Source organism: Callithrix jacchus, chromosome 5, assembly GCF_049354715.1.
Source record: "Callithrix jacchus isolate 240 chromosome 5, calJac240_pri, whole genome shotgun sequence".
NCBI lineage: Eukaryota > Metazoa > Chordata > Mammalia > Primates > Cebidae > Callithrix > Callithrix jacchus.
Window position 1 is genome coordinate 95,867,728 of NC_133506.1, and position 24,921 is coordinate 95,892,648.

The window sequence follows — 24,921 nt, forward strand, 5'->3', positions numbered from 1 at the left end:
GCCTCGACCTCTCAGAGTGCTGGAATTACAGGGGTGAGCCACCACGCCCAGTCTCGCTGTACCATATTGTGTATAGCAATGTATGAAATATGAGAAATTTAGTTTCTCTACTCACTGACTGTGGGGAGTTCTTTAAAAGTATTGTTGACATAAGACATGTGACTTGTGTCTTTTCATTCTCATAATGGTTTTCTTCAAAGAGCAGATGTGTTTCATTTTGATGAAATACAATTTATCAATTTTTTAATGGATTTTGCAATAGAAAATTTTGCAAAACACACACACACACAAAAAAAACATTTTATTTTGAGACAGGGGCTTGCTCTGTTTCCCATGTTATAGTGCAGTGGTGTGATCATGACTCACTGCAACCTTGACCTCCCAAGCTCAAGTGATCCTCCCACCTCAGCCTCCCAAAGTACTGGAATTACAACTGTGTCCGACCTTAATGTCACATTTTAAAAGTCTGTGCCTCACCCAAGTCACAAAGATTTCTTTTGGTTCTCTTATAATAACTTTATAGTTATAGGTTCTACATTTAAGTCTGTAATCTGAGAAAACTTGTCTTACACATCTTTGCACCTTTGTCAAAAATAAATTGTCTCCATATGTGTGGAAAAGGTCACAGGATCCCTATCGATTATTACAGTTTTCATAAGTCTTGATATAGGTAGTGACATTCCTCCAACTTTTTCATTTGCAAATTATTTTGCTCACAAGTCCTATGCATTTTCATGTGAATTTTAGAATTATCTTGTTGATGTCTACCAAAAAAATAACTCTGCTGGGATTTTTATGCAGATTACACTGAGTCTATGAATAAATTTGGACAGAACTGACATTTTAATGATGGTAAGTATTCTAGCATAAGAAAATGGCTTAATTCTCCATTTATTTACATCTTTATCTACTCTCAGCAATATTTTCTAGCTTACAGAGTACAAGTCTTGCTTACTGAATGTCAGTAGTATGCATTTTTGGATATTCTAAAATGATCAATTCATTGCTGTTAGTATACAGAAGTCCAACTGATTTTTGTATATTGATCATATATCCTGTAACCTTGTTAAAATCATTCATTAGTTCTTTTTTTAAAAATAAAATCCTTTAGTTTTTCAACATAGACAATCATGTCATCTGTGAATAAAAGATAGTTTTACTCTTGCCTTTATGGTCTGATGGTAGTTCTTTGTTCTTATGTCTCCTCTGCAGATCTCCAGAATTCTCTCTCTGCAGCTCCCATATCTCTGGTCCACTGTATTGAGAATCTATGATCTTGGCTTCCTGGGACTCTTAGCAATATCTCATCAATTCAGGGAGACTACCAGGCTCCATTAGGGTTCCCCCTTCCTGCACCATGACCGGAAACTCAAGGCAGTAAGTCGGGGAAATCATAGGCATCCTCTCTCATTTGTTCTCCATCTCTCAGGGATGGCCATCTTTCAACAACTACTGTACAGTAACTAGGAAACCACTATTTGTTGTTTAGCTGTTTCAGGTAGGAGACTTAATCCAGCTCTTAACTTATATTGGCCAAAAGTAGAGGCACTAATATCAACTCTTTATTTGGCATTTACTGTGCCAGTGCTTTCCTGAGCATTTTACATATAATATTTCTGATATTTCCTCAAAACTCTGAAATCAATATTGGCCCCATTTTACAAAAGAGTAACCTGAAGATTAAAGAAAGTATTTAGCCTGTCCTTAGTTATATAATTACTAATCAGCATCGAAGTATATAAGGGAGCTTGGGAAATAGGAATGAGGAGTGACTGCTAATGGATAAAGGGGTTATTTTAAAGATTACAAAATTGTTCTGAAATTAGATATTAGTGATGATGTGCAAATTCTAAGCACATAACAAAAAACACTGAATTGCACTTCTAAAAATAAATTTTATAGTATGTGTATTTTATCTCAATAAAAATGATGTTTTTGGGGGAAAAACTGAATAAAATTACATGACTATAGGGCTATGCATAGGGTTGTTAAATTCACAAAAAAAGTTACAGAAAGGACAATTAAATTTGAGTATTAGTATAAGCCTAACTAGGCAATATTTGGAACATCCTCACACTATTTGCATTTATCTAAAATAATCATCAAATAGTTATCAGTTAATAATATTGAATAGCTAGATTGTTTTCCCCTTGACAATTGAAGATACTAATCATATTATTTTGCAGTATTATTCTAGTATGGCAAAATTAACACTTTTCTGATTTACAGTTGTTTCAAAAGCAAGTTTGCCATTACCAAAATTAGTATGCTAAGTACAAAAATGACCTGAGTCTGCTTGAGAAAGTATGTTAACAAAATACATGTAAGATTTACATTTACTGTTTAAAACAAGGACTATTTTTCTTACTACATATGTGCTTTATGAGAAAAATTACTGTCAGATGCAAAGGATATCCCAAGTCATAGACCACAAAATAACTTAATTCAGTATAATTAGATCCACATACTGAATTTTTTCGTTGCCTGATTAAAGTACCCTCAGAGTTCTTGGAAGAATCCAGAAAAACATGCTTTTGTAGTACTCAAAGATGGCCAAATAGATCATGTGATATATATAGATTTCATGACTGGTATTAAATTTTATGTATTAGTTCAAAATAATTTTCTGTAGAACCTTATAAAAATTAATTTTGTGGTCACTAACTGAGGTCCCGGTATATGGGGTTTAGAAATTCTCAATCTCCCAAATTACAGACTGTGTTCTAGACACAATCATGTAAATAATTTCTATTTTATTTTCCTCCCTGTTAAGTAGGAATATCATTGGCATTAGCAAACATTTGCACCACAATATTGCAAGGCTCCATTCTAAGCATGAGAGATACCAAGAAGCTTAAGCAAAATTTCTATTTCCATATTGGACTTATAGATAAATTAAATGGCAAATAACTCTAATACAAAGAGGTATCAAAAATAGGTGTTAAGCACTTAAAATATCCAAATTCTAAAAGGTCATAGTTGAGGTAGAGCATCTCAGTGACTACCTCATCTATGATGGGACAGGGTTTGAAACAGAGTTAAGAAACAAAATGTGCCCAGAAGCACACTGAAATATTAACTCTAGATAAAATCCCCATCAAATTTAAAACTTCTATACAAAAGAGACAAAAACAAATGGTAACTAAACTTATGAATAAACAAGTTAGTTGTGCCAGAAAGTAAGGACAAGCTCAACGAGTGATCCAATGAATAAAATAGAAATCTATGAGGCCAAAATGATAGGTAAATAAAGGAATAAACTGAAAGTCAGATACAGAATGAGATATTTACATAGTTTTAAATTACTGCCCCAAAAAAACCATGTAAATTTTTGTAAGTACAAAAGAGTAACTGCACAGTGAAGAAGACTAGTAGACACCATCTCAGTCATGTGATTAAACTGATCATCATCAATAACAAGTCAAAATCATGTACCACCTGATAGGATACAATAAAAACCAGCATCTACTCTGGGACATTCCTGTCAAAGATAAGTAGGCTAAATCTAATCATAATGAAACATAAGAGAAAAAAATTTGGGCACTTTCAACAAAAATAAACGTCTTGTAATATTTAAATGTGCTGAGAACATAAAAGTCTAAGAAATAATAATGACCTGTTCTAGAATGAGACTAAAGAGAGATAAAAATTCAGTTTCCCCAAACTAGATCCTTTTGCTAGTTACTGGGACAATCAGTGAAAATTAAAATGGAGTTTGAAAATTAGATGATGGAAATTAATTTGAATTTTTTTTTTTTTTTTGAGACAGAGTCTTGCTCTGTCGCCCAGGCTGGAGTGCAGTGGTGCAATCTCAGCTCACTGCAACCTCCGCCTCCTGGGTTCAAGGGATTCTTCTGCCTCAGCCTCCTGAGTAGCTGGGACTACAGGTGCACACCACCATGCCCAGCTAATTGTACTTTTAGTAGAGATGGGGTTTCACCATATTGGCCAGAATGGTCTCGAACTCCTGAACTCATGATCCACTTGCCTCAGCCTCCCAAAATGCTGGCATTACAGGCATGAGCCATGGTGCCCAGCCTGATTTGATTTTTTATGATTACATAAAAGAATGTTCTCATTTGTAGAAATACACATTCCACCATTGAGGGTAATAAGGCATCATGTCATGTTGGCCTTCTACTTTCATATCGTCCAAGGAAAAAATATATCTCTCTTGGTGAAGACCTGTGCATATAAAAATCAATAAGGCACAATTTATTTTTAAAAGCAATCCCAGTATTAGTGGTGTCAGACAAGTAGACAACCAGTCAAAATACAAAATAACATGTACTATAATGGAACATAAAATGAGTGACACAAAGAAAAATTGATTCCATCTAGATAAAGAGGAGAAGAAATAAGTAATTTTGAACATGAATATTGAATAAATAAAAAATATAAATCACAATCCAACATATATACTTCTAAAATGAAATCATAATAGAAGAATCAATTTCATTAAATGCTATAGAAACTTTAAAAGTATGCATTGTAGGTATTTTGGGGAAGAATAAAGCAGATATAATAAACAATCCTCACCCTCAAGAAGGTAAAAATACTTTAAGTATTTCTTCCAGAAGAAAGAAATTGGACATTATATGTATGAAATGTTAAATATTCCCATACTTATTTATGAATGAACTAAAATTTGCACATAAATGATAATCTGCCTGATGGGAACATTAGAAGAAATGAAAAGATACTGAGCTAATGACTAAAATTCCATTTTCTAGTTTCTCTCTAATTGAGGAACTACTGGTATGGATAAAATGGTAAATAGTGATAGCTTAGAAAAGTCATTCAATGCTAAAGGTTAAGATTACCTGGATGATGGTAATGAATGTACAACAGTGTTAATTAACACCATTGAACTGTATGCTTTAAAATGGTGGGGGTTTTTTTGGCTTTTTTGTTTGTTTTCTTTTTGCATTTCACCACAATTTTCTAAAATGACAAGACTTCCAAAGTATTTTAAAATTCATATGAAACCAAAAAAGAGCCCGAATAGCCAAGGCAATCCTAAGCAAAAAGAACAAAACTGGAGGCATCATGTTACCCAACTTCTAACTATACTACAGGACTGTAGTAAGCAAAACAGCATGGTACTGATACAAAAGCAGACACACAGACCCATGGAACATACTAGACAGCCCAGAAATAAGGCCATACACCTACCATCTGATCTTCGACAAAGCTGACAAAACAAGCAATGGGGAAAGGACTCCCTATTCAATAAATGGTTCTGGAGTAACTGGCTAGCCATATGCAGAAGGTTGAAACTAGACCCCTTCCTTACATCATACAAAAATATCAATTCAAGATGAATTAAAGACTCAAATATAAAACTCAAAGATATAAAAACTCTGGAGGATAACTTAGGCAATACCATTCTGGACACAGGAACTGGCAAAGATTTCATGACAAAGACACCAAAAGAATCACAACAAAAGCAAAAATTGACAAATGGGCTCCAGTTAAACTAAAGAGATTCTACACAGCAAAAGAAGCTATCAACAGAGTAAATGGACAATCTACAGAATGGGAGAAAATATCTGTAAACTATGCATCTGACAAAAGTCTAATACCCAGTATCTATAAGAAACTTAAACAGGCCAGGTGTGGCAGCTCATGCCTCTAATCCCAGCACTTTGGGAGGCTAAGGTGGGGGGATCACAAGGTCAAGAGACTGAGATCATCCTGGCCAATATGGTGAAACCCCATCTCTACTAAAAATGCAAAAATTAGCTAGGCATGGTTGCATGCACCTGTAGTCTCAGCTACTCGGGAGGGTGAAGCAGGAGAACTGCCTGAACAATTCTCGGGAGGTAGAGGTGCAGTGACCCAAGATTGCACCACTGCACTCCAGCCTGGCAATAGAGTTAGATTCCATCTCAAAAAAAAAAAAAAGTTAAACAAATTTATAAGAAAAAAAAAACCAAACAACTCCACTAAAAAGTGAACAAAGGACATGAACAGACACTTTTCAAAAGACTGTCATCAGAAATATGCAAATCAAAACCAGGAGAAACCATCTCATACCAGCCAGAATGGCTATTATTAAAAAGTCAAATAAGAAGAGATGCTGGTGAGGTTGTGGAGGAAAGGGAATGCTTATACAGTGTTAGAAGGTAAATTAGTTCCATCACTGGGGAAAGCAGTATGGCAATTCTTCAAAGAAATAAAAACAGAACAGCCATTCAACTCAGCCCAATCCCATTCCTGGGTATATACACAAGGGGATATCAATCATTCTGCCATAAAGATACATGGATACATATGTTCTACTATTCATAATAGCAAAAACATGGAATCAACCTAAATGGCCTATCAATGGCAGGCTGGATAAAGAAAATGTGGCACATATATACCATGAAATACTATGCAGTCATTAGAAAGAATGAGATTATATCTTCTGCAGGAACATGGATGGGGCTGAAGGCCATTATCCTTAGCAAACTAACACAGAAACAGAAAACCAAATACTGGATGTTCTCACCTATAAGTGGAAGCTAAATGATGAGAACACATGGACACATAAAGGGGAACAACAGACACTGAGGACTGCTTGAGGGTGAGGTATGGTAGGAAAGAGGGGATCAGAAAAAAATGACTATTGGTTACTAGGCCTAGTACCTAAATGGCAAAATAATCAGTACAACAAACCCCCATGACACAAATATACCTATATAATAAACCTGCATATGTACCCCTGACCTTAAAAGTTTAGACCAGGCACAGTGGCTCACCTCCGTAATCCCAGCACTTTCGGAAGCTGAGGCAGGTGGATCACCTGAGGTCAGGAGTTCAAGACCACCCTGGTGAGAGTGAAACCCCATCTCGCCAACATGGTGAAACCCCATCTCTACTAAAAACACAAAAAGTAGCTGGGCATGGTGATAGGCACCTATAACCCCAGCTACTCAGGAGGGTGAGACAGGAAAATTACAGGGGCAGAGGCTGCAGTGAGCCAAGATTGCAACACTGCATTCCAGCCTGGACAACAGAGTGAGACTTCATCTCAAAAGAAAAAAAAAGTTTAAAAATAACTTTTTAAAAATTAAAAAGATAAGACTTCCCAGTTTAGCCTGATGATAAAATAATAGAGATACTGAAAAATGTGCAAACCCATATCCTGTCTTTAACTTTTTCTGAGCTGTAGCAACAATCACACAAAAAGTAGAAAAAGTATACAATAAAGGATACGAATTCAAGATTTTAACATTTTAATTAAAGCTGATGAATTAATTCAAATAGAACTTGGACTATGAAAATGCCAAGACCCAGTCAGGCATGATGGCTCACACCTGTAATCCCAGCACTTTGGGAGGCTGAGGCAGGTGGATCACCTGACGTCAGGAGGTCAAGACCAGCCTGGCCAACATGGTGAAATCCTGTCTCTACTAAAAATACAAAAATTAGCTGAGTGGTGGCGGGTGCCTACAGTCCCAGCTACTTGGGGGGCTGAGGCAGGAGAATCACTTGAACCAGGGAGGCAGAGGCTGCCGTGAGCCAAAATTGCACCATTGTACTCCAGCCTGAACGACAGAATTAGACTACATCTCAAAAAAGAAAATGCCAAAACCCTATCAATCAGTAAGTTAAATTTTCCCCTAGATAATAAACAGAAATAAACATACATAGCTTTTAAGAACTGTTGATCTTTAACTGCCAGAACTCAAATTAGAAAAGTTAAGTAAAATCTCTTTATTTAATCCTCAGATCTCCAGTGGTAGGGTAATAACTGAAAAAGATATAATACCACTGCACTGTTAAGAACAATTTCATCTACATGAATACATATGGAAATCTTAAGAAGGCACAGCAGATTGCCGAGCAAAGCAGCTCTGGTTGCAGAGAGGTTCATGGGTCAGGTAACTTTGATACTTTGCTCCATGCATTTCCAGATTGTCTAAAATTTACCTCCAAAATGTTATTATGTATTACTTATATAATAAAAAATATTCAAGAAACAGAGCAAAACAATAAAGGAAAACAAAGTAAGATATTATTCAAAAAGCAAAGAATATAGCTATCACTACAAATTTGCATAATATTCTAGAGTTCCTAGCCAAAAAGAGAAAAATAAAAGCAAAAAGCAATGATTTTCAGAAAATGTATTCCACTTAGAAATTCCAAGAAAATTTAACTGAAAAACATCTTACAAGAGAATCTAACAAAGCAGGAAGATGCAAATTCAATACAAAATTTTCAATAGTTTTGCCATATCACAGCAATGACAAACTTTAAAATGTTATAATTCCTAGTTGCAAAACTTCCACAACATAAATATGTCAGTTCTAATTGTATTAAAATGTAATTTCAATTCAATTCAAATCAAAATCTCCACAGGATTCACGATATAACGCAGTAAGGTCACTCTAAAACACAACAGTTGCAAAAGCTTTTGAAAATGAACAATGCATCAAGTTATAAAGCTAAAGTAAGTAAAAAAGTTGGTGAAGGGTGTTATTTTTGCTTCCTATTAGAGAAATTTCCAAACATACAAAAAGTATAGAGAATGTTAACATTACCCACCTCTGTGGGCATCACTCAACTTCAATAATTAACACTTTGCAAATGTGTTGACACTATCTCATTGTTTGTTTTGCTAGAATATTTTAAAGCACATTAGAGATACCATATCTGTTCACCAGCAAATAATTCAGAATATATGCCTAATACATAATGACGTGAAAAAATTAGTTACGAGAAAATGTACTGGCTTATGCCAACACTTTGGAGACTGAGGTGGGAACCCAGGATTTCAAGACTAACCTGGGCAACAGCACGAGACTCTGTCTCTACAAAACAGATACACAATTACATACACAGCAAATTAGTCATACGTGATAAACATCATATATACCTAGCTCATAGTCAATTTTCTCCAACTGTCTCAAAAAGTCTCTTTATACTTTATTTAGATCAGGGTCCAAACAAAGTTTTCACAATGCATTTACTCAATGTGTATATTAAGTCTCTTATAACCAACATAACCATCCCTCTATTTTCTTCTGTCACTTGTCTTATTATCTAACCAACCGTCCCCTCCCACTAGATCATTTCAAACGAAATTCCAGATATCTGTAAATACTTTTGCATCACTAAAAAATAAGGACTTTAAATTCTTAAGTATCTAATAATATTATCTATATAATATCTAATAATAATAAATAATGTATGGTAAGTCAAATGTAAAAATATCACACTTGTCTGAAATGTCTTTTTATACTTAGTTTGTATGAAAGACTATTTAAATAAGGTCCACGCTTTGTATTTAGATGATGCTCTCCAAAGTCTCCTTCAAATTTTTAACAGTTCACCTTTCCCCCACCACACATCGACTTTTTTTTTTGACACAGAGTCTCTCTCTGTCGCCCAGGCTGCAGTGGAGTGTACTGGCAGGATCTTGGCTCACTGCAACCTCTGCCTCCTGGGTTCGAGCAATTCTCCTGCCTCAGCCTCCAGAGTAGCTGGAACAACAGGCATGTGCCACCATGCCTGGCTAATTTTTTGTATTTTTAGTAGAGACGGGGTTTCACCATGTTAGCCCGGATGGTCTCGATCTCCTGAAGTCCTGATCCATCAGCCTCAGCCTCCCAAAGTGCTGGGATTACTGGCATGAGCCACCACAACCGGCCAACTTTTATTTTCCCAATACAATTATTTGTTAAAGAAATCAAGCCATATTTGTATTGTAGAACTTGATATATTTTAGAGTTGGATAGTTTCAGTTTCATGATATTGTTTACTTTATCCCTCTATTTCCATATTTTCTCCAAAGTGCTAACTATATCTAGAAGCTGATTTGTTAGTTTGGTGCAAAAGTAACTATAGTTAACAATAATTTATTGTATATTTCAAAATAATTAGAAGAGTAGATTTAGAATGTTCCCAATACAAAGAAACAATAAATGTTTGAGGTGATAGATATCCCAATTAGTCTGATGTGATCATTATACATTGTATGCTTGTATCAAAATATCACATGTACTCCAGAAATATGTACAACTATTATGTACCCACAAAAATTAAAAATAGGCCAGGGTGGTGACTCACACCTGCAATCCCAGCACTTTGGGAGGCTGAGGCAGGAGGATCACTTGAGCTTAGGAGTTTGAAACTGGCCTGGGCAACACAGTGAGACAACATAGTGTCATCTCTACAAAAAAAGAAAACAAACTGAAAAAGTTGCCAGGTGTGGTGGCATGCACCTGTAGTCAAAGCTACTTGGGAGGTTGAGACAGAAGGATCACTTGAACCCAGGAGGTCAAGGCTGCACTGAGCTATGATCGTGCCACTGCACTCCAGCCTGGATAACAGAGCAAGATCCTGTCCCCAAAATAATAACAAATAAATAAAATTTTATAAGAAACTTTAAAAATAATTTTTAAAATTTTACTTAAGCATTTTTTATGTTAGACTATTTCAATGAAGCTGGGCGCAGTGGCTCATGCCTGTAATCCCAGCACTTTGGGAAGCCAAGGCAGGCAGATCATGACGTCAGGAGTTCAAGATCAGCCTGACCAACACAGTGAAACCCCATCTCTACTGAAAATACAAAAATTAGCCACGCGGGGTAGCACACACCTGTAATTGCAGCTACTCTGGAGACTGAGGCAGGAGAATTTCTTGAACCCAGGAGATGGAGGTTGCTGTGAGCTGAGATCATGCCACTGCACTCCAGTCTGGGCAACAAAGCAAGACTCCATTTCAAGGGGGAAAAAAAGAATCCTTCAATGAAAAATCTTTCCCTCATCAACTACTTGTCTTATTAAATTGATATAAGAAGAGTAAACACTGTATATTTTTGGTTTATCAATTTTCAGAGTGAATTAGTAAAGAAGTGACCTAGGGTAAGAACTCATGCTTTCTCAAACATATTCTTATAACTATTAGAGTTTAAGTTCTCTATATTTAAAATGATTCAGTCCATTATAGTTGTTTATTTTGGTGGGAATTTAAGAGAAACCACTTTGGACTCGTAGAATAACATATATACAGTACTGGCAAGTGCATATAAGGTATGAAACAAAAGGTATTTGAGATTTTAGGCTATTAAGAAAATATACAGATCTACCATGTGATATTAAGAATATTAAATATCTGTGAAGTACTTAGCATGATGCCTGATGTAAGTACTCAGTAAATGATACATACGAACATATATGTACCCATGCATGTATACATGATTATGTGCTGGTAAATGTTTAACATCCAGCTCTCTGAAGGAAAAAAATAGCCCTGATTTGTAGTTTTTGCAAATTTTCATGATCAAATAGTCCCACCATGGATGATTTCATACAAATAATATAATGTCACTAAATATCAAGCTAAAGAGGGATGTGCATAACTGTTTCTCACTAGCCTCCACTATATCCATATATCCATATTCATCATTAATCTATTTTTGTTTATATGACTATGTCTGTATTTATATGTATATGTGTGTGTATGTATGCACACACATATTTATATCTAGAGAATCAAAATGTCCAGTAAAAGGTCTCGAGAGACAACAGATGAATGACAGGGATTTTCTCTGGGGCAAGAAATGGTATAAGGTTGGGAAGAGCAGGATAAACAGAGCTACTATTTTATCAAAATTTGTTGAATTTTTAAACAAAAAGTATTCATCTAGTGTTTATGTATTTACTGGGTCAAATGGAATTTTCCCCAAATTATCTAACCCATTCTATGACAGAAAGCAATATTTTCTCACAAACATCAACATTAAGCTGCAATGTGATATAAATGACCAGCTAGAGTAGATGTCATATTACACGAAGAAATCGCCTTCTGAAAAAATACAAAGCTTACTTTGGCTTCAGTTTCTCCCCTGTGAAGAGTGTACAGATGGTGGACAGCACTTTGTGATGAGGACCAAGGATGAGTCAGAATTTGGAAGACATGAAAGTCATGACCAAGGGTGTCTGTTGTGACTAGAAGCATTCCTGGAAGACAAAAAACAAAGAGTAAAAATAAAAATGATTCTGTATGTGGATGAAATATTCTAAAAAGCTACTCAACAATATTTAAAATATTATCAAATGGAAAAAAATTACCAAGGCTCTAAGATACTTTACAAAAGAAAAAATTAAAACAAAGTATCTTTTTCATGAGAATACCAAGCTTAATGTATATCATTATATCACATCATTATATCACCAAGGTATAAACACTAGATATGCAGGTATTATGGCATTCCTGTAAAACTAGCAGAGAGAAGTTTAACATTCTTGAATTGATCAATGATGAATTTACAGAATTCACAATTTTATTTTATATTTACCTGAAGCAGAATCTCATTCAGTTTTCCAGGCTGGGGTGTAGGTGCCTGATCACAGCTCACTACAACTGCAAATTTCTGGGCTCAAGCAATCCTTCCCTCTCAGCCTCCCAAGTAGCTGGAACTACAAGCACATGCCACCATGCCTGGCTTTTTTCTTTTTTTTTGTAAAGACAGGGTCTTGCCATGTTGCCCAGGCTGCTCTCAAACTCTGGGCCTCAAGCACTCCTTCTGTTATAGCCTCCCAAATCTCTGGGATTACAGGCATGAACCACCATGCCTAGCCACAATCATTTGTCAAAACAAAGAATGTGAAAATGGCATACTCCCATGGAACTAAAATCCACACTCTCTGTTTTGCAATTTCTTCAAACCTTAATTCTATGCTCCAATTTATCTAGTAATCCAACTACTACTTCCTCTACTTAATTCACCAGTTTAAAACTTATCTTGGAGGGGCACGGTGGCTCACCCCTGTAATCCCAGCACTTTGAGAGGCTGAGGCAGGTGGATCACCTGAGGTCAGGAGTTCCAAACCATCCTGGCCAACATGGCAAAACCCCCTCTCTACTAAAAATGTACAAAAATTAACCAGGCGTGGTAGCATGCACCTATAGTCCCAGCAACTCAGGAGGCTGAGACAAATTTTTAGTTTTCAAATGTGTGATTTTTCTTTTTTTTTTGAGACAGAGTCTCAATATGTCTCAGGCTAGAGTGCAGTGGCGCAATCTCGGCTCACTGCAACCTCTGCCCTCTGGGTTCAACCATTCTCCTGCCTCGGCCTCCTGAGTAGCTGGGACTACAGGCACTGCCTCAACTTTCCAAAGTGAGGACTGCACCCAGCCTATAATATTCAATTTTTATTGAATATAAATTTTTATTGAATACCCAGCCTTTATATTTTTTATTGAATATAAAAATTGAATATAAAAAAGCTAACTAAAACATTTTGTTCAATTTTGTTTATTTCTCTTCTCAGGCTTTCTTGCTGTTTTGAGACTACTTATTTTTAATAATCTTTATTGGTGAATGTTAAAAATAAACAACTTATCTATGGACTTCTGAGCTATATCTCTTTATATAAAAATTTTACTATTTGTTCCAGAGATTATAATATACATATCTAATTTTATGTGCCTGTTCATTTGTATTTTGTCCAGGTTTCATAATTATTTTCTAGGGGAAGAATAGTCTGTACATTTACATTGCTATTCCCAGAAGTAGAATCACATTAGTATAAGCATTTAAACTAATGTTTTGTTGAACAAAAAGGCATGAAAGAAAATTAAGCATCTGAGGGAAAACAAGATAGTCATTTCAGTGAAAAGATAAAGTACATTTGAGTTTGCTATTTCTTTGGCAAATATAAGGTACAGCTCTAGTCACAAAATTAAAATAACCTACTAGATGCCACTGTCCTATTTCCAAGATAATACATTTGAGAAAATGAAAGGTGCCATTTATTATAAGTAATTTAATAATTTAATAAATTATTTTTTAAACATATAACAATATATAACCTTACCTCTCATAATATATCTAGCTATGATCATAAGATTATTGACATACTTTATATTCCTTACTTATTGTTATTCAAACAATGAATTTCTAAGTTTAGGCATAAATGCTTTGTTGTCCATTTGCAGACACTACTTTGCCACTCTTCCTACTTTTTTGCTGAGTTATACTAAGTTTGAATTATCAGTAAATCCACTACTATGTTCTGATTCCACCTCTCTGTAACAAATTTTCTGCACTTGACAAACAATTCAGTAGAAATATTCTGACAAAAATAAGATGAATTTGCATTTGTAACATATATTTCTCACCTACTATAAACTTCATTACATTTCATTTTAAATCATACCAATGTTTTATGTAGAATGAGCATTCAAATAAAGGTCCTCATTTGCCAACTCAAGACTATTACTGTTTTACATATGAATGAAAATCACAAATGAACACTTTCCCATATGTTCCTATCTTTGCAAACTGGCATTCATATCTGTTTAGTTATGATTATGTAAAACAAATTCAAATTTTCAGGAAAATGTCCATTAAATATCATCTGTGCATCCAATCTCAAACACTTTTTTTTCCACTCCTCCATGCAAATGCAATCCACCAATAAGTTTTTTTATTTTCATAAAATTTTGAAAATAAAAGAAAAAATTTAAGGAGCAGAAGAAAAATAGCTAGTACAAGACTATATAATCACGTGCTTTCTTTTCATTTACAATTTCCTCTTTTGCACACATTCTGCTATGGCAATAGCAAGCTTTTTTTTTCTTCTAGAAAACAAGTTAAAATGTACATATACATAAAAGGAAAAACTTGTACAGAGTAGACTGTGGCTTGAGAACTATTTATGCAGCATCAGAAGACTAAACCAGACTCTGGCCTGGCCATAAACTAAACCCACGCCCCAAATGAGGTGCCAAGCCACAAAAAGCATTTGCGTCATCTGAGAATACAAGGAAAAAGAAGGACTTCTAATTATAGAGCCTGGAAGCGGAAGCCTAGAGTGATTAGCTGTTTAGGCACTGCTGTATGTTTATCTGGAAGCTTCCTCTCCCTCACTCTCAGCCTCAAGTTTGATAGATGAGCATTAGCATTAGAGGGTGGGGATTGAAGCTGCTGATGGTACACAGCGTCCTCCAAAATCTGAGTTAGCTGGAGACTGAACATTAAGGCTTTTGTGGCCTCACACGAACATAAGTCTTTTCAACTGGGCGTCAGCTGGTTAACCCAAAAAGTAAATTAAAGAGTAGCAAAACTTCCCCAGGCATATGCTATAAAATCTTGGAAACATGAGTAGGTTTGCCTTTTTTGCCATATCCTATTTATAACACCTACCTAATTGTATGGTTATCATATGCACACATGTGAACTAGAAGACGAACGACCAGCTATTCACACTCTTTCCCAAAAAGGTATATAAACACAATTATGCTGAATCAAATAGAAATCTTTACAGGAATTCAGATTATATCACTCATAAAACAATTTTTTACTTTGGCATTAATGCTGATACATGTAATACTTTTCAATTAACACCTGTATAGATGCAAACCTACAAATTATTTAGAAAAATACCCAAATTTGTAAACACGAAAGCAAAGAAACAGAATCCCAGTACTGAAAGAAAGTTTTAACCTCAGTTTTCACAAATCCATAATATCATAGCTTATTAAAATCAGATTAATAAAACATTCAAGCTGAATATGAATACTGGAAAACAATGGTCCCAAAGTCTCCATATGGGCAGCATCAATTTCTTAAGTGGCTTATAGGAGCATATTTTTAAGCTGCTTACAGATACTAATTATCAAACTCATCAATGTATTCTTCCACTTTAGTAGCCTAAAATATAGTACATATTTATCAAATTTGCTACATAACACTCTGTTAAAGACATTGAAGTAAATACCACCAAACAAAGCAGATGATTTAGCTGATCTCTTACAAAGGTTGCATATATCCATAACCTACATAAATTAGGAAATCAGTGATATTTCCCTTAATTGTTTCATATGGAAAAGTATACAAAGTCAACAACTGATTTTCTAGCTCACTTTATTTTTTAACTTGTTATATTCATCCTCCTGAGTTTTATCAGTTTGAAGTGTCTTAACATCATTATTTAAATATTTAATTATTTTCTTTCTCTTTGAATCATAAAATTTTCAGGCTTATGATGACATCTCTGGTCATTTCCAGTGGATTTCCATATTAAGCATTCTAATGTTTATTATTTTTAACAGATTTCTTTACCAAATAGATATTTGGGAAAGTGGTGTATGTCTAGGTACATGTATTCTCATTTTTTTCAGGTAGTTGAGAGTATTTGTCCATTGCCAGAATATCTCTTAACACTTTAATCTTTACTAATATATAATTTATATATAATAAATCCATTCATTTTAAGTGTATTGTATGACAAATCTGACAAACACATATACCTATATAAATACTACCATATTCAAGAGAGAGAGCATTCAAAAAAAGTTCCTTTGTGTTCATTTGCAGACCATCCTCTCCCATCCACCTGGCCCCAAGCAACCATTCATCAGCTTTCTTTTATGAGGGATTAATACTGCCTGTTTTAGAATTTCATGAAATGTAATCACAAAATATATTCTCAGTCTATTGGCTGCATTTAACAGTACATCATTCATTGATTTATATTACTGAATAGTGTTCCATCGTAAGTATATACCACAATTTATATATCCATTCCCTAGCTGTTTCTCTTTTTTTTTTTTGAGATGGAGTCTTGCTCTGTCATCCAGGTTGGAGTGCAGTGGTGCCATCTCAGCTCACTGCAACCTCTGCCTCCAGGTTCAAGTGATTCCCCTGCCTTAGCCTCCCAAGTAGCTGGGTTTCTCCATGTTGGCGAGGTTGGTCTCAAACTAGCCTCAAGTGATCCACCCACGTCAGCCTCCCAAATGCTGGGATTACAGGCGTGAACCACCATGCCTGGACTGTTTCTAGTTATTTAATATTGTGACTCAAACTGCTATGAACGTTCAAATACTAGTCACCATGTGGACATATGTTTTTATTTTTCTTGGATGAATATTTAACAGTGGAATCACAGGGTCACATATTAAATATTTATAAGAAACTGCCAAACTATTTTCCAAAGTGGCTATATAATTTTACATTCCCACAAGCTCTGTAACCTCACCAACATTTGATACTGTCCGTCTTTTTAATAATTTCAGTTGGTATTCTCACAGTTTTAACGTGCCAATATTCCTTGGTGATCACTGATGTTGATCAGTTTTTCATGTGCTTACTGGCTTTTAAATATTTTCTTTTGTGACAAGATTGTTTAAATCTTTTCCTCATTTTAAATTGTGTATTTTCAATATCTATCAATCAATCAATCAATCATCAGAAATTTTCTCCCAGTCCGTGTCATGCTTTTTCACTATCTAACATCTTCCCAAGGTATTTTCAATTTTGATGAAAATTTTGTGATTTCGGTGCTCTAAGAAATCTTTCTCTAACCCAAGATTAACAGATAAAACCTTTTATTTTCTTTTTAAAGTTTCATAGTTTTAGTGTTTATGCTAAGCCTATTATCCATTTAAAATTAATTTTATGTATGATATTAGTAAAATTTATTTTCCCACCAAAAGATATTCCAGTTGTTCTAGGACCATTTGTTGAAAAAAACTACACTTCATTTATTTAATTACTTGCCACTTTTCTGAAAAATCAAATATAATTCTGGACATTAGATTCACTCATCTATGTTTATATTTACCCCCTAAAAAATCCTTTCTTGGTGAGCTTTAGATTAATTCAGAAATTTAGGTAGCTTAAGTCTTTTAAATTTTCTTATCTTTTTCAAGATTGATATGGCTATTTTAGGTCCTTTGAACTTTCACATAAATTTTGGCCAGGCGTGGTGGCTCACATCTGCAATCTCAGCACTTTGGGAGGCCAAGGCGGGTGGATCACCTGAGGTCAGGAGTTTGAGGCCAGCCTGGCCAACAAGGCGAAACCCCATCTCTACTAAAAATAAAATAATTAGCCAGGCATGGTGGTGGGCACCTGTAATCCCAGCTACTTGAGAGGCTGAGGCAGGAGAATTGCTTGAATTTGGGAGGGAGAGGTTGCAGTGAGCCGAGACTGTGCCATTGCACTCCAGCCTGGGCAATAAGAGTGAGACTCCATCTCAAAATAAATAAATGAATATATAAAATAAGGTTAATCATTTATGAATAATAACACACAAAATACTACTAATATATCAAGGCATAAAAGTGACAAAAAATTTTGTCACATTTTGTGTGACAAAATTTTTATAAAAATATGCTGTGTTATCAGAATTAAATGGGTTTTCTTGCTCATATTCTAACATTGCAACATGGAGGGTCACTGAGATGACAAAAATGTTAAATTACTTAGGTAAAGTTGGAGAATTGGAAAGATATGAAAATTTAATTTGGATAGATTAAACTGACTCATAACTTTATTCAGGAAAAGAGTAAATGATACAGTTCCCAGTTTTCTGTTTCAAGAGGGCATTAGAAACAACTTCATTTCAATTAACAGATATGATGGCTGGAATCCACAAAGGGTGAGAAATATCACTGGAAAAGTCTAAGGATAAAACAGTGTTAGCTTCTGGTATATAATCTGTTCCAACACAAAGCTTAGTACTCAAGATCTATAGGTATCTACATAGCAGTATCAGACTATAACCAACCTCAAGGAAAAATTATAGATACAGATACACACACAAACACACAGTCAACTAATGCTAAATTCGAGTGACAGACAATAATTGCTAGAAGTACATAGTAAAGTACACCCTGAATGAAGGTTAACAGGAATTTGTGAGACAGAAGGGATAGTAAAGTGAAATAATTATGAACAGCATAAGAAAAGAAGAGGATTTCATGGATACCAATCCTTATCAAATAGATTCTTTATGTGTTAGGAACTGCAAAATAATTTGAAAGGTAAATTTGGAAATGCAGGAATTTCTAAATGTAGGGATGGCATTCCGTGTGTTTCAGAGATGTCTGAAAGAGATCTTTTAAACTCTCTGGATGTTGCTTAGGGGGTATACACATACATAAAATTCAACAAGCCATATATGTAAAATTTGTGCAACCTGTGTTACGTAAGTTACAGTTCAATAAAAATGAAGACAGACAAAAGCAAAAAAAAACATGAGGACAAGATAAACATGTTGTTTTTATATGGAGTGAACAGCGAGAGGGAAAATACAAGATGTTAAATAGACCACTTAGAAAGTTAAAACACTTGAGCAGCTACCCTACCCCCAAAGAAGAAAAAAAAGAGAGAGAAACTCAAAACACGGCATTCAGAGAAGGATATATAAAAGAAACAGATACATGGTGAGGGGTTAAAAAAAAAGAGGTCAGTGAGTTTGAGCTTCGCTAAATGGGTGCTCAAAGAACCAGTTATCATAGTACTAACAGGAAAATATAACAGACATGAATCAGGGTTCTGGCCCAAGTGTTCAGAAACTAAGTAAGTAACAAATGATGATTAGATGAAAGATAAATTTTCAAAGATAGTCATCAAGTATGCTGTATCAAACAGTACATCAGTTAACACATTTTGGGTATATGAGCATATTTTGAAAATATTACCAAATGACCAATGTCTCTGGAAATTAGGTTTGATTACCTACAGGAGCAATGTCAAAGCGTAACTCTGTAACTATGTTACAGAACAAGAATATATAAGAACAATGGCTGATCCATAAAAAAGATGACCAGGTAGGCTTGGCACAGTGGCTCACGCCTGCAATCCCAGCACTTTGGGAGGCCAAGGCAGGCAGATCATGAGATCAAGAGATTGAGACTATCCTGGTCAACATGGTATAACTCTATCTCTACTAAAAATACAAAAACTAGTTGGGTGTACTGGTGTGCACCTGTAGTCCCAGCTATTCAGGAGGCTGAGGTAGGACAATCGCTTGAACCCAGGAGGCAGAGGTTGCAGTGAACTTAGATCACGCCACTGCAGTCCAGCCTAGCGACAGGGTGAGACTCCATCTCAAAAAAAAAAAAAAAGAAATAGAAAAAAAAGATGACTGGGTAGGCAGGCATTCTGTACATAATCAAATTATATATATATATATTTACATATTCAATGTCTTCTAAGGAACAAAGGAAAAATTACAAAATCAGTTCATTTAAATTTTTATCAATAATTACAGTATAAATTATTTAACTATAATTTTATTTAATAGTATTATTTTACACTGTTATACTCTTAAAACTGTAGTAACATTACATTTATTAATTCTGAATTCTAATTGATATATATTACCTCCACTTTCATCGCATTCTAGATATCCTTTTTAGACTTCAGATACATGGAAGAATTAATCAGACTTTTCATTTCATCTATGTTAATAAGTCTATACATAAACCTTCTCTTGCTGTTTTTATTGTATTGTATTTTTATTTTTGAAAAGGAGTCTTGCTCTTCCACCCAGGCTGAAGTGCAAGTGCACAATCTTGGCTCAACGCAATCTCCGCCTCATGAGTTCAAGTGATTCTCATGCCTCAGCCACCCAAGTAGCTGGGACTACAGGCGCAGGCGCGAACCAACATATCCGGCTGATTTTTGTATTTTTAGTAGAGACAGGGTTTAACCATGTTGGACGAGTTGGTCTCAAACTCCTGAGCTCAAGTGATCTGCCTACCTTGGCCTCCCAAAGTGCTGGGATTACAGGCATGAGTCACTGCACCCAGACTCTTACTGTTTTTACATTTTCTCTTTGTTCCTCCATTCCTGCATCCACTCTTCATTTCTCACAGATACCCACCTTACTATATCTAATAAATCTCTCTGAAATGTATATATATCTTTGAGAAAAATCTAGGCCGTTTTCAAAGCAATGTGAAAATATTTAATGTATGGCAAGATACAGGCCAATCTGAATGAGAATAGTGAAACAAGGTATCCACTGCCTGGGCCACTGAGGGAGAACCAGAGGCAAGTGGGAGGGGAAACAAGTATTCAAGCGCTTCAGCGTTTAACAACCAGTAAGGGTATACTGACAAATGAAAGTTGAAATCAACAGGTGTTTTGCATATATGTACCTGACTACATAGATCCTTCTTTACCCTTTTCAAAATTAAATTAAATATGATTATATTATTGCAGGTATGTTATATCTGTTGTCCATAGGTATATTTTTACAGGTATGTATGTTTACTTCACATTTTTACAAAGTATCCCAGTGTATGCATTCATATCTTCCATAAGTTCACGCACTATTAACTGAGCACCTTTATTCAATGAAGTGGTCGTGCTGTGGCAGTGGTGATGAAGAATGGGCAAGGCTCCTCACTTACTAATGGAATCCAGGGCTACACTGGGACTCTAGGTGGTACCTGGGTATTTTGGTCTTCATGGGCCCTCTCCTCCATGAAAAAATATTTAAAGTTGTATTTTATGACTCCATTATATTAACTTAAAACCATGATTTCTTTGTGCTTTTAAAAGAAATCAGAAGATTATAGCAAGGTTCTAAAAGTATTGTGGTCCCTAGACACTAAACCTACTACACCTAATGGTAAATGACCTCTGCAAAGATCCCTCTATTACACAACTACAGTGCCACAATGAACAGAGAGCAAACAGAACTAATTCTTCAGGGAGTCAATCCATTACGTGAGTAAAGCACACTGGTTTACAAGACGATGAAACAGAGGATAAGAACAAACCTACTATGGAAACATCCTCTTCTAATGAAAAAAGGAAATAAATTCTTCACGTTGCCTTTGCATTGTGAATGAAATAATATAGGTGTCTGATAGGGATAAACTGTCAGATTAAAAATCTCAAGCCATGTTATTCTGTGGATCTGTGATGCATTGTAGATGTTAAAAACAAATCAAGACACAGTATTTCTCTAACAACTTGCTAGAATCAATGGGACTTTTATGTCCAAAAAGAAAAACCTAAACTTTTTAAACGATTAACCAAAGACCACAATCACCTTTCAATATATAGCATTAAAGTAACCAGAAGAATTTCAAGTCTCTTAAAGATGTAGCAAAGCATCTAAAGGGATACATATTTACTCTGTTTCACTGGAGATTCAACATTCATTTTCCTCTTATTAATGGATGGAAAAGCAATTTCCCTGCCAAAGAGGGGTAATTATTTAAAATGCAGATGTGTTATACTTCACAGTCCTCAGTTGCTCAGCTGGCAGAAGTAATACCTCTGGGAAAGCAAATCAATTATTTACTGAATTAAAGGTGGCAGGTCTGTTTATGTCAGGCTTATTGCAGAGAATTGAGGATTTCTTCCTTATGTCTCTAATCGACAGTTTGATAAATAAGAAATATTCCTTTGTTGTTGTCTAAAACAATAAAATTAATAGTATACTAATCTATTGGTCTTATGACATAAAAATGTCATTTCCACAGGGTGCTTTTTTTTTTTTGAGACAGAATCTTGCTCTGTCGCCCAGGCTGGAGTGCAGTGGGACCATCTTGGCAACCTCAGGCTCCTAGTCCAAGCAACTCTTTTGCCTCAGCCTCCCCAGTAGCTGAGACTACAGGCGTGTGCCACCACGCCCAGCTAATGTTTGTATTTTTAGTAGAGACAAGGTTTCCCCATGTTGGCCAGGCTGGTCTCAAATTCCTGACCTCAAGTAATCCGCCCTCCTCGGCCTTCCAAAGTGCTGGAATTACAAGGATGAGCCACCACATCTGGCCTCCATGAGGTATTTTTAATTAACACCTATTACATATTTCAGTTTTAGTTATCTGTGGTATGTATCTGCAAGTATTATAATTTGCCATCATGGATCACTTCCACATTACAAAGACAAAGACAATTCTTATTCAAACCACAATTTAGACATAAGCTGATTTTATTCAACAAATGAATAACAACATTGAATAAATGAGTTAACTTTGTCCTGCTACAGTTTTTCCATGATTACAATTATGAAACAATCCAATGGAATTAATTATTATAATTATTCAATGTGCATTTATTCAGTATCAAGTATGTGAAACTTACTTGGCTAATATGTGGGGAAAAAATGTTAATAAAAGCTTACCTCTAACAGAGAATACATTGAAAAGATACTCTGATGGATGTAAATAATTTTAAAACTAGGATGAAGGTGATTGATAGTAATGAAAACAGAAATGACAAATATCTACTGAGGTTATTCTATTTGTTAGGTATTATTTTATTTTATTTTTCATTTTTTTAGACAGGGTCTTGCTCTGTCACCCATGTAAGTGCAGTGGCACAAACATGGCTCACTGCAATCTCTGCCTCCCAGGCTCAAGCAATTCTCCTGTCTCAGCCTTCCAAGTAGCTAGAATTACAGGTGCACACCACCACACCCAGCTAATTTTTGTATTTTTTGTAGAGACAGAGTTTCCCCATGTTGCCTAGGCTGGACTTCAACTCCTGAGTTCAAGCTATCCACCCGCATTGGCCTCCCAAAGTATTGGAATTAAAGGTGTGAGCCAGTGCACCTGGCCAGGTATTATTTTAGATATCAGTATTAGCCCCCACTTTATTGATGAGGAAACTGAGGCATTGAGCATACCAAGCAGATTAACTAGCTTGCCCAACTGGGTGACAAAGTGAAGGAGGAAGGGGAACATGACATTTTATGTAGAGTCAGAGAAGACTTCTTAAATGATATTTAAGATAGGACTCAATGTAAGAGTTAGCCAGGCAAAAGATGATTCTGGCCAGGCATGGTGTCTCACGCCTACAATCATAGCACTTTGGGAAGCCAAGGCGGGCAGATTGCCTGAGCTCAGGAGTTTGAGAGTAGCCTGTGCAACATGGTGAAACCCCATCCCTACTAAAAAAAAAAAAAAAATTAGCCGGGCATGGTGGTGCCTGCAGGACTGAGTGCCTATAGTCCAGGCTACTTAGGAGGCCAAGGCATAAAATTGCTTGAGCCAGGGAGGCAGAGGTTGCAGTGAGCCCATGTCATGCCACTGCACTCCAGCCTGGGCCAGAGAGGGAGACTCTGTCTCAAAAAAAAAAAGAAAGAAAAAAGAAAAAAAATTGACTTCAGGCAGAGGACAAATGATATAACATGTTTAAGGAGCTGAAAGATACTTAATGGATGGAAAATGGGGATCAGGTGAGGTCTGGAGTTCGAGACCAGTCTGGCCAACATGCTGTAACCCCATCTCTACTAAAAATACAAAAAATTAGTCAAGTTTGGTGGGACATGCCTGTAATCTCAGCTACTCTGGAGGCTGAGGCAGGAGAATTGCTTGAATTGGGAAGTGGATGCTGCAGTGACTGAGATTATGCCACTGCACTCCGGCCTGGGCAACAGAGTGAGGCATCATCTCAAAAAATAAATAAAGTGCATTAATTTTTTTAAGTTCCCTAGAAAATGTTATTCAATTTGTCCCTGAGAGCAACAAATTTACACTGCCCATATTGAATCTGCCCAGATCTAAGCCTGAGGATCAATCTGGTACTTCTAAACAAATCATAAACGCTGCCACTAAAATATTTGTTTTAATTCTAGACTCAAAGTCACAGCTAACAAACAAGAATGGGAATAAAAAATTGAAAAACAAACTGAATGCAGCTGCTGAACTAGAAGTTTCACAATTCTATTTAATAGCATGACTTCATTTCTTCTGTAACTAGGTCCCATACAAGACAGAAATGTATGCCACCCAGTTGACCAACCTACATGGTCTCCAAAATTCATTTTGCGGTGTTATTCCATCAGGTACATTTTATATTATTTTTAACGTTTTCCAGGAGGTGGCTACCGGCCTAGTTTGTTCTTGGATTTTGTTGTCCAGGACATGTTTATAAAACTGTCATCTAAAAACATGTCTCTCTTTTAAAAAGACTAAAAGGGGCCAGGAGCGGTGGCTCACACCTGTAATCCCAGCAATTTGGGAAGCCAAGGCGAGCAGATCACAATGTCAGGAGTTTGAGACCAGCCTGGCCAACATAGTGAAACCCTGCGAGGCATGCAGATCACCTGAGGTCAGGAGTTCATGACCAGCCTGGACAACATGGCAAAATCCCATCTGTACTAAAAAATATATAATTATTAGCCAGTCCCAGTGGCATGCACCTGAAATCCCACCTACTTGGGAGGCTGT

General features: G+C 35.8%; 1 protein-coding gene across 19 annotated transcripts in view; it reads right to left on the reverse strand.

Annotated features, from left to right (window-relative positions):
• The window catches only part of BCAS3 (BCAS3 microtubule associated cell migration factor), a 754,554-nt gene that overhangs the window by 448,673 nt on the left and 280,960 nt on the right, over window positions 1-24,921 (reverse strand). For all 19 annotated transcript variants that reach the window (XM_078373699.1, XM_078373700.1, XM_078373696.1 and 16 more), the window contains one exon: window positions 11,821-11,954. In XM_078373699.1, coding sequence (XP_078229825.1) covers window positions 11,821-11,954 — 134 coding nt within the window. The remainder of the gene's footprint in view (window positions 1-11,820; window positions 11,955-24,921) is intronic.